The 10,000-nt window shown below is 35.6% G+C and overlaps 1 protein-coding gene across 2 annotated transcripts in view; it reads right to left on the bottom strand.

Moving 5' to 3' along the window:
* Positions 1-10,000, bottom strand: part of LOC107153521 (cytochrome b5 reductase 4) — a 79,829-nt gene that overhangs the window by 5,477 nt on the left and 64,352 nt on the right. For both annotated transcript variants that reach the window (XM_048804283.1, XM_015499068.2), the window contains 2 exons: positions 7,833-7,983; positions 7,430-7,516 (listed from right to left, as the gene is read on the bottom strand). In XM_048804283.1, coding sequence (XP_048660240.1) covers positions 7,430-7,516; positions 7,833-7,983 — 238 coding nt within the window. The remainder of the gene's footprint in view (positions 1-7,429; positions 7,517-7,832; positions 7,984-10,000) is intronic.

Raw genomic sequence — 10,000 nt, 5'->3', positions numbered from 1 at the left:
AGCATCAAATAAAATGCATTTCTACATATTCTAGTTAGTAACTGAGATACTTCTGAAGAATAGTTGAAATTGGTTCTATGTTAATATACACTTAGGAAAAAGTTGAAGTGAACAGCTTCATATGAGGGAACAAGGAAACCAAATATGAGAAGAGAAAAAAACATGGCTGGCATCACTGCCTTCACATCACTGTGCCTCAACTGGGTTAGGGTTTCCAGGAAGTGATCATCCTGGCCTAGGCAGCAGACCAAACAAGAGTGCCAGCAGGGAGATAGAGAAATAGTACAGCTCTGTGTACAGATCCCAGACTCTTGGTTTTATGGACTCATCTGTGCAATGAGATGGGAAACTACATAATCTCTTACAATCCTAACAATCTATGTTTTTTAAAATTTATTTTTAGTTGTTGATGGATCTTTATTTTATTCATTTATTTATATGTGGTGCTGAGAAGTAAATCCAGTGCCCTCACACATGCAAGGCAAGTGCTCTACCACTGAGCCATTACGCCAACCCCACCCCGTTTTTTAATACTCTAAACACCTACAGAATTATATTTTAGTTCTTACCTTCAAAGTTCCTCATTTAGTATTAGCAGAGATTTGAATCCACCTTACACAAAATAGCCTCATCAAACATAGGATGGACAACTCCAATCTGAATACCTGAAACCCCAAATGTTTCAAAGTCCAAAACTTTTTGAGCCCCAACATGATCCTCTCAAAAGTTTCATATTTTGGAGTATTTCAAATTTCAGATTTTCAGATTAGAGATGCTCAACCAGTAAGTCTATGCAAATATTCCCAAATCTGAAAATCTCCACAATCTGGTGCAAGCATTTTGAATACTTGATACTTAACCTATAATTTCTTTCACTAGCCTATATTTTCCTTCCTGGAACTTAAAAAAAGATAATGTTACATAATTTCAGAAAGTATATTTGCTTACTGCTCCATAAGAGCAGAGTCACTGTCTGCCTTGTTCAATACTACACACAGGTCTAGCTCAATATAAGTGCACAGAAAATATTCATCAAGTGAATGAAGGAATTGATTTATAAAATACTCTCTAAAAATAAAATCTGTGCTTGGAAAAACAACGCCATGTGCTGTCATCTATGAAATTATATATGTAAATGTGTATGATTTAATAAGTGCATTTTTCTGGGAAGAAGGTTCATAATATTTCAACAGATTATCAAAGGGGACCCAATAGCAACTGAAGAACTACTGTCTTCCAATTCTAGACATTTGAGTAAAAAATGGAAAGTACCCTGTTTAATTAAAAGATCAAAAAGTAACAGATGTTCTCCTTTGGCTCCATTTCCAATGAACCTATCACTGAAATAAAATTGCTAAAATATATAAACGAATGCCAAAGTCCCTGTAATCTGTAATAAGTAGCTATTCATAATTTTCCTTTATTAAGATGCTTGCAAAAAAAAGCCTAATTAGAGGCATATTTTCTAAAGACATGTACTAGATGGTGATAAATAACTGAGATATTTATATAAACACATAAATAAAATAACCTTGTGCATATTGTATTTATTCACACAGTGGTCCCATTTTACGCACATAATGGAAAAAGTGAACAGACAGCATGGTAAGATTTAAGGATTATTGGAGGCTACTATCCTGCTTAACCGTCACAGGAAAGTAACATTGCTCAAATTGGAGCAGAAACAATTCTAAGTTAAGATCAAGATTTCTTTAATAAAAGATTTCTTATAACATATCAAGATTGTGCCTGTGGAATCCTCTGTCCTGGATTTTTCTGAATGAAGGCCAACCTGCGATCTTAAACAATTACAATACTGAGTTGCTAGATGCATGAATGAGTAAACATCCTGAAACTCCCTGTCTGCCCTATGATTTCAAAAGAGCCAGAGAGGACCAGGACTCTTGAAATAAATTCAGATTACCCATAAAATGCAAAACATCACAGAGGGAGAGAGGGAGATAGAGATAGAAAGAACAGGCTTGTTCTGATGAATGCCTATGAGGTCTAAAATGTCAATGAAAGTAAATAAGCTTGCTAGAAATTTTTATTTTAAATTAGACTGATGGTTACCTGAGATAAAAAGACTTGAAATGTACTCATTCATTGTAAATCAAGAGCCTAAATATCCAACAAATATCCTCCTCCAGCCAATTAGCTTCCAAAATCTATCCCCTCCTTCCTATTTCTTGCATGTCTCCTACTTTTTCATTTTAACTGCCACAACTCCAAATCAGGTCCTACATCTCTTGTCTAAAACACAACTCTTAGCCTTAACCTGACACACCATTGACATATTAGTAATGCTAAAAACCCAGATTCAAATTTGCAACTTTGCTTTAAAAGCTTCAATGGTTCCTCCAACAGACTACCATTTCAGAATACTTAAGGCTCCATCTTTTCCTGTTTTTCTAGCTAAAGAAAATACTAGGAACAAAACTGGACTATGGTCTGTCACTAAAACATCAGAGCATTCTGGCCCTTATGTCTTTATTGCCACTACCAACATTTCCTTTCCTGTTCACAGACATGCTATTTTGTTTTCCAAAGCCCAGCTCAAAGTCAGTTCTTGCATGAAGCACTGATATCGTTATTCTCACAAAAGTGTGATTACTCTCCTCTCAGTGCACAGAATCTACAGCTACTGATGCACTTTAGAACTTCTTCACCACTAGAGTAGTCTTATTTTGTATATTTTCCTGTGTCAAACACATTTTGCAAATAGCATAGAAATCTAAGTTAAAGTACACAATCTTCTCTTGGTGGATATAACTGGGTAAATATACCTTGGTCCTTTGTGATTCATTTCCTTGCTGCTTGGAATTCCTTCCTTTCTCTTTCCCCTTCCCCTATTACTCAATCACTGATCTCTCTATCCACTCTCTCTCTCTCTCTTTTTTTTTTTTAAAGAGAGAGGAGAGAGAGAAGAGAGAGAGAAAGAGAATTTTTTTAATATTTATTTTTCAGTTTTCGGTGGACACAACATCTTTATTTTATTTTTATGTGGTGCTGAGGACCGAACCCAGCGCCCCGTGCATGCCAGGCAAGCGTGTTACCGCTTGAGCCACATCCCCAGCCCTCTATCCACTCTTAAACAACAACAACAAAAAAACCACTATTAAGTGTATTGTACACAATAACTTCACTCTTCAGAGACTATTTGTTAAAATGTATCAACAGCCTTAGAACACTTTGATCTATTGATTATTCTGATGAAATTTTTATTCTGAATAGTTAGAGGAAGTACAGAATAACTTTTAGTCACTATATCAAATAGTAGGGGATTAGTTAAATTATGATATGTTCATATGATTTAATATAATGCCATTGTTAAAAATCACGTTATATTGCATATATTGCAGGGTTTCCCAAACAGCACTATTGGCATTTTGAGTTCCATGTTCTGTTTTGGGGGCCTTTCTGTGCATTTTAGGAAGTTCACAGTATTCCTGGCCTCTTCCAACTAGATGTCAGTATCACCTCCCCACTCCAATTGTGACAATCAAAACATCCCTGAACATAAATGTCCTGAGGCATGTTGGGGTTGCTCTACGTTGAGAATCACTGAAACAGAAAATATTTTATATACAGAATACACTAAGTAGAAAATACAATTATAATAATAGTCACTGTGACATTATCTTAAAAAATAAATGAAATTTAATACTATGTGAAAATGAAATGAAACTTAATTTCATTTCATTTTCACATAGTAATTAACTAGATCTACTACTGCACATATCTGCCTACTGTTTTTTCTTAAAAAAAATGTGTAAGATTTTGCTAGACTTTGAATCCCAACTTCTGGTGTTAACAGTTAAGTATAATAACATACCTGGATAAAATTCAGGTAAGCTGACTCTTTTTTTCTTTTCAGATTTCATACTTAGTGCCATGAAAATTGTATTGAAATAGAAACATTCTAAAAATGACTCTGAATTTCCTTTTTTCCCTCAGTTTAATTGAATGGAGCAATAAGGGAAAATGAAGAGACACTCTTTGTGCTCCGCATGAGAAAACAGGCAACACAATATCTTACTACTATTGTGCCCCTGTGTATAGAGAGGCACACTGTAGATGCTCACACATATTTCAGGAATGAATAAATGCAACTTTTACAAACATGCTAATTATGGACTAGGCATCTACATATGCTAACACATGAATCCAGATGCCCTATGATAGGAGTATTAATGTGTCTGTTTTACAGATCAAAAAACTGAGGCCCAGTCAAAAAAAGTAACTTGCCCAAGGTCACAAGGTTAACAAGTTTCCATTTCATAATGATATTTCAAAGAATTTTATTTGTTAATAATATTATCTGGATAAACCCTGAGGACCAGAAAAAAATGAAAATATTAGATCATATACCGATCTCTGTTACTACCCTTCCTATCCTTCCTTGTTCCACAAAGGACTTGGAAGAAAGATTAAACCTAATTCTAGACAGTATTTAATTTTTTTTTAACTACAGAATTTCAGAGCATTTTCAAAATTATTACATTATTTAATAATTGAATCAGGCAAATGTATTCAGGTAAACACATTTGTCATCAGAAACTTTATTATCAAGAACTACAAGTGACACAGGGGAGTCAAGATGTGGGAAAGGGTGATTCAAAATATATTTAAAAATTAATATCTTAAATGCTAACTAAAATACAAATGTGACTATAATTAAAACTACCTGATATTGAATCTGAACTTTTACTTTCCTTTTACGTATAGGACATGCAATTATGTTTTTGACTGAACAGTACTAACAAAATCCATCAATAAGACTTTCAGGCTAGGATTCTCCTATTTCTACATAAAACCCCAGATTATAGTAAAATTCTTTATAAATGTTACCAAGCCATCTACACAGGCAAGGACTTTTTGTTTTCCAGTAAGGGCTTGACTTGATGTAAGTCAAAAGACACCAAGAGTCCATGGTCATGAATCAGTTTCCAACCAAGTGCCTCCAGTTAGGAGGACTGAGACTCCAGAAAAAAGTCATGGAGGGGAGAGAGAGAGAGAGAGAGAGAGAGAGAGCGAGCGAGCGCACATGTGAGTGAGCCAGGGAGCAAGAGGAGAAAGAGAAGGAGAATAAAGAGGATAAAGACAGTTTAGAAGTCTGAACACTATCATTTCTCTCAGCAGGCGGAAGAAGTATCACTCATCTGGTGAGTGCTGTTAGAGCCAGGCATCCATAGTAAAAACAAAAAAACGGGGGGGTGGGGGGTGGGGTGGGACCTTTCCTCATCCATAATACTACAGCCCATGTAATTCCACCAACCCAAATTATGTAGACTAAAACAAAACAAAACACAGGTGACTTTGTTAAAAGACACTTCATGTTGAAAGACTGTCTACATGTTCATTTTTTTAGGAGTTAATTTGTAGATCAAGTTTAACTCCTATTAATAGACAATGTTCATTAAAATAATGAAAAATTTCCTTTAGAAATTTAAGATTTTTTTTTTTCTTTAAGGGATCTATCTCAAAAAAACACCCAAAATGTCTTTTTAAAAAAAAAAAAAAAAAAACTTGGGGCTGGGGATGTGGCTCAAGCGGTAGCACGCTCGCCTGGCATGCGTGCGGGCGGCCCGGGTTCTTTATTTTATTTTTATGTGGTACTGAGGATTGAACCCAGCGTGGCGCGCATGCCAGGCGAGCACGCCACCGCTTGAGCCACATCCCCAGCCCAGAAATAGCTCTAAATGATTACAGAAATGCTTCAGACAGTTTGATAGTTTGTCCTATGCACTCTTCTGGTAAAAAATTTGTTCTGAAATATTGGAAAATCAAATACTCAGCAATGTCCACATGGAAGAAAAAGAAAGCCAGGTGCTAAGTTTTTGTCTATCAGCTGTGAAAACTTAGAATCATTGCCTTCTGTGATCTAAATATAAAGATCTAAATTTAATTAAATAAAAGACTTTGTGTACAAACACTGACATCTAATAATCTGTAACCACAATAAAAATATGGATTGAATATGAAAAAAAAATTTTGTTCTGAATCTCCTTTCTCACATCTTTTGAGGGAAGATGTGCTATATGGCCTCATTTAAACTATCTTCTTTTCCAGGCGCAGTAGTGCATGCCAATAATCCTAGCAGCTCAGGAAGCTGAGGCAGCAGGATCAGGAATTCAAAGTCAACCTCCAAAATTTAGTGAGGCCATAAGCAACTTGGTGAGACCCTGCCTCAAAAATAAAAAATTTAAAAAGGGCTGGGGGAGCTGGGGCTGTAGCTCAGTGGTAGAGTGCTTGCCTTGCACATGTGAGGCAGTGGGTTCAATCCTCAGGGAGGGACGGAGGGAGGGAGGGAGGAAGGAAGGAAGGAAGGAAGGAAGGAAGGAAGGAAGGAAAGAATTGTGTCCATCTACAACTAAAAATATTTTTTTTTTTTAAAAAAAAACGGATGGTGATGTTGCTCAGTGGTTAAGCACTCCTGGGTTCAATTCCTGGTAGCGGAAAAAAAAATTGTCTTCTTATATTCAGTTGACTATGCTAGGCTTTTTTTCAATAAAATAACTTCTCACTTTGCTCTCCTTTCTGTCTTTGGATTCAGCTTGACATGAATTGTTTCCTATTGACTATACCAGCATTTCCTAAGGTATATACTGAGGATACCAGTGACCGGTCTATTAATAAGAATTAATGCAAACAAACAACAATGACGACAAAATGCTAAATGCTGCATAAGATATCCCACTCTTTGAAAATCACAGTGGATATTAGCATGTTAAAGGCTCTAAGAAATATTATAACATGTTTCCTTTTGCTTAATCCATTCTCATCAAATTTATTTTATCAATTGGGCCATGCCTATAATCTCAGTTGCTGGGGAGGCTAAGGTAGGAGAATTGCAAGTTCAAAGCCAGCCTCAGCAAATTAGTGACGCCTAAACAATTTAGTGAGATCTTGTCTCAAAATACAAATATAAGGTCTAGGGATGTGGCTCAGTGGTTAAGTGTCCCTGGGTTTAATCCCCAGTATACACACACACACACATAATAATTATACAAGAATATCCTGAATTAACAAATTAACTACTACACAGGAATATTTTCACTAAACCCAACTCAAGAGATAGATATGTATATATCTTGCTGAGTACACACACACACACACACACACACACACAGAGACACACCACTATATATTTTAATTTTTTGGTGCTGGGATTTGAATCCATGGCCTTGCACATGCTAAGCAAACACTCTACTACTGAGCTACACCTCTTAGCCCTTAATTTGGATCTTATCAGACAGTATTTCTTTGGGGGTAAATAGGGAGAATTACCATTATTTATATTTATAGATTTATTAATTAGTTTACTTTTTCTTTGAAGAAGTTTTCTGGTCAATTCAAATTTTTAGTCAAAGGACATAAGGCCTGCATGTACTATATGGTATTAATAGAGTTACAATCAGTATAATACCTTTCATCTTCAAATGCTAATTTCTCCAATTGGCTTCTCCAAATTATATCATCCTCTGTCTTATTGAAGAACATCAATTTCACCTTCCTTAAAAGAAAAAAAAAACTCATTAAATGCAACTAATTAAACTTAAAATATGCACAAGGGGAAAGTCTAATTGAACTAGGGTGCAAGCTTTTTCGTACCAATTAGCTAACCAAAAATATCAAAAACTAAAATGAGATAAAAGAATCAAATTAAGAAAATAGGATTAGAAAAATAGGATTAGAAGAGTCTAAGTAAGAAACGATAAATGAAGGAATGAGAACAAGATTATTAAGGTCCAGTGAATAATCAATTTAGAATACCTTATAATAATAAAATAGCCTCACAAACAACAGTAGACAGAGGTAAAATTACATACCTGAGACTGGGTACATTAATCAAAGCATATTTCAGTATTTTAACCATTGGTGTGAAGCCTGTTCCAGCTGCCAATAAAAAAAGATCTTCTACTTCTTGGAGTTTGGATATCTTAAAATTTCCCTCAGGATTGCTTACTGGTACAAAATCTCCTAAATAATGAAATAAATATAAAAATAAATCAGAAAAACAAAACAAAACAAAACAAAAACCCAACAGGGAAACTGAGAAGGCTAAGTAGCTGAATTTGGAACATTCATGAGTAACAGTATCGTTACTTACTCTGCAGACTACATATCAGTGTTCAAGGTAAATGAGGGTTTTTAGAGTGAATTAGGCCTCCAAGTATGTCTGGATTATATCATTAGAGTAAAACTAATGACAAGGTTTTATTTCCCACCGTCATTTCCCAATCTGAAGTCCAAAATTTAAAACCTATTGCAAAGTCCTTATCCACAAATGTCAAGAAAGAATTGATAACTAAATTATAAGCACCTCAAAAGCATAATCTACATACATCTGTCTTGTACAACACAAGGTAGAGCACAGATATTTGTCATTTATATACTGATTATTAACCACAGAGATATGATTAGTAGCAAAGAAAATTGAAATAGAAATGTTTTCTAAAATCTAATGTTAGTAATTGTGTTAATTTCTCCTCCATCAAATATTAAAAAGATCTATTGATTAAAATAAGAAGAGTTTAATTCCTATGAAAACAAAGCAATACAGAAAAGCAATCAGATATACTTGCAGCAGGCTACCTCCCAATCTGGGAAACAACACAGTTGAGAAATCAGTGCCCAATTTCTACAGCACAGTTAGTAGGACCACCATGTTCCACTCATGTAAGAAAACTGCCATCAGGACTATATTTGGTAATTTTCAAAGTAACAAAAATGAAAAATAAAGATGTCCCTTATTTTAAAATGAAAAACATTCTAATTTATTTTAAAATGCTTGGATGGTTCCATTTTTCTCCTTGCAGGATAGTAAGGAACTTGCAATGATTGATAATTCGAATTAAGTTTCAAAGTAATAGGAACTCCTTGTTACAGTTTGAAAGGGACCATAAGGTCAGAATGTCCTTAGTAAAAAGACAGATGATTATTTACTAAAGAAGCCTCAAAGGATGATATTAACTTGATAACATTTATCCATATTCCAATCTTTCTAATGTCACAAAATCAATCAGATGCAGGCAGTAGCTGATGCTCATCAACATCACAAGAAAGTACATATACCAAAATGGCAACTAATTTACAGCTGGTATCTGGTATCCTAGACATAGTATAGGTATCCAGTGACCTGAACATTTATATGTACCATGCAGAGTATCTTGTTATCAGCATAAGAACACCTGAAGATTAAATTAATCATTTTTGATGAATGAGGGATTTTAAAAAAAAGATGTGAATAATGTTATGTAGTAGTTCATCTAGGCCAAAATGACACTTGGTCAATTATCACTATCAGGCAAATATACAATCTCTAAGCAACACAAGTATCCATGTTAGGTCAAGATTCCCCGGCTGAAACTGGTATAATACTTCCTCTTATTCTCTGGGCTTTCCTTTTCCATGTTCTAGACTAACTCTCCAAGCTGGACATGATGGTATATGCCTAATCCCAGTGACTTAGGAGCTGAGGCAGAAGGATCACAAGTTCAAGGCTAGTCAAACAACTTAGTGAGACCCTAAGCAACTTAGCAAGACCTTATTTCAAAATAAAAATCAAATAAAAGAGCTTGGGATATAGCTCAGTAGTAAAGAGCCGCTGGGAAAAGAAGGAAGAAAGGAAGGAAGGAAGGAAGGAAGGAAGGAAGGAAGGAAGGAAGGAAGGAAGGGAGGGAGGGAGGGAGGGAGGGAGGGAGGGAGGGAGGAAGGAAGAAGGAGAAGGAGAAGGAGAAGGAGAAGGAGAAGGAGAAGAAGAAGAAGGGATCCTAATGTTAACAATGCTGACCTTGACAATGCCAATCTGTTGCAGGCCAACAGCCCAAGAGTCACCACTGGGAGCACTGTATATTTTGGGGAAGGGCGGAGGGGTACCAGGAATTGAACCTAGGGGCACTTGATCACTGAGCCACCCCCAGCCCTATTTTGCATTTTATTTAGAGACAGGATCTCACTGAGTTACTTAGTGCCTCACTTTTGCTGAGTCTGGCTT

This window comes from Marmota marmota, unplaced genomic scaffold (assembly GCF_001458135.2).
Source record: "Marmota marmota marmota unplaced genomic scaffold, marMar, whole genome shotgun sequence".
In the NCBI taxonomy this organism is placed as follows: Eukaryota; Metazoa; Chordata; class Mammalia; order Rodentia; family Sciuridae; genus Marmota; species Marmota marmota.
Note: the sequence above shows the minus strand (reverse complement) of the source record. Positions and strands in the feature narration are given on the sequence as shown.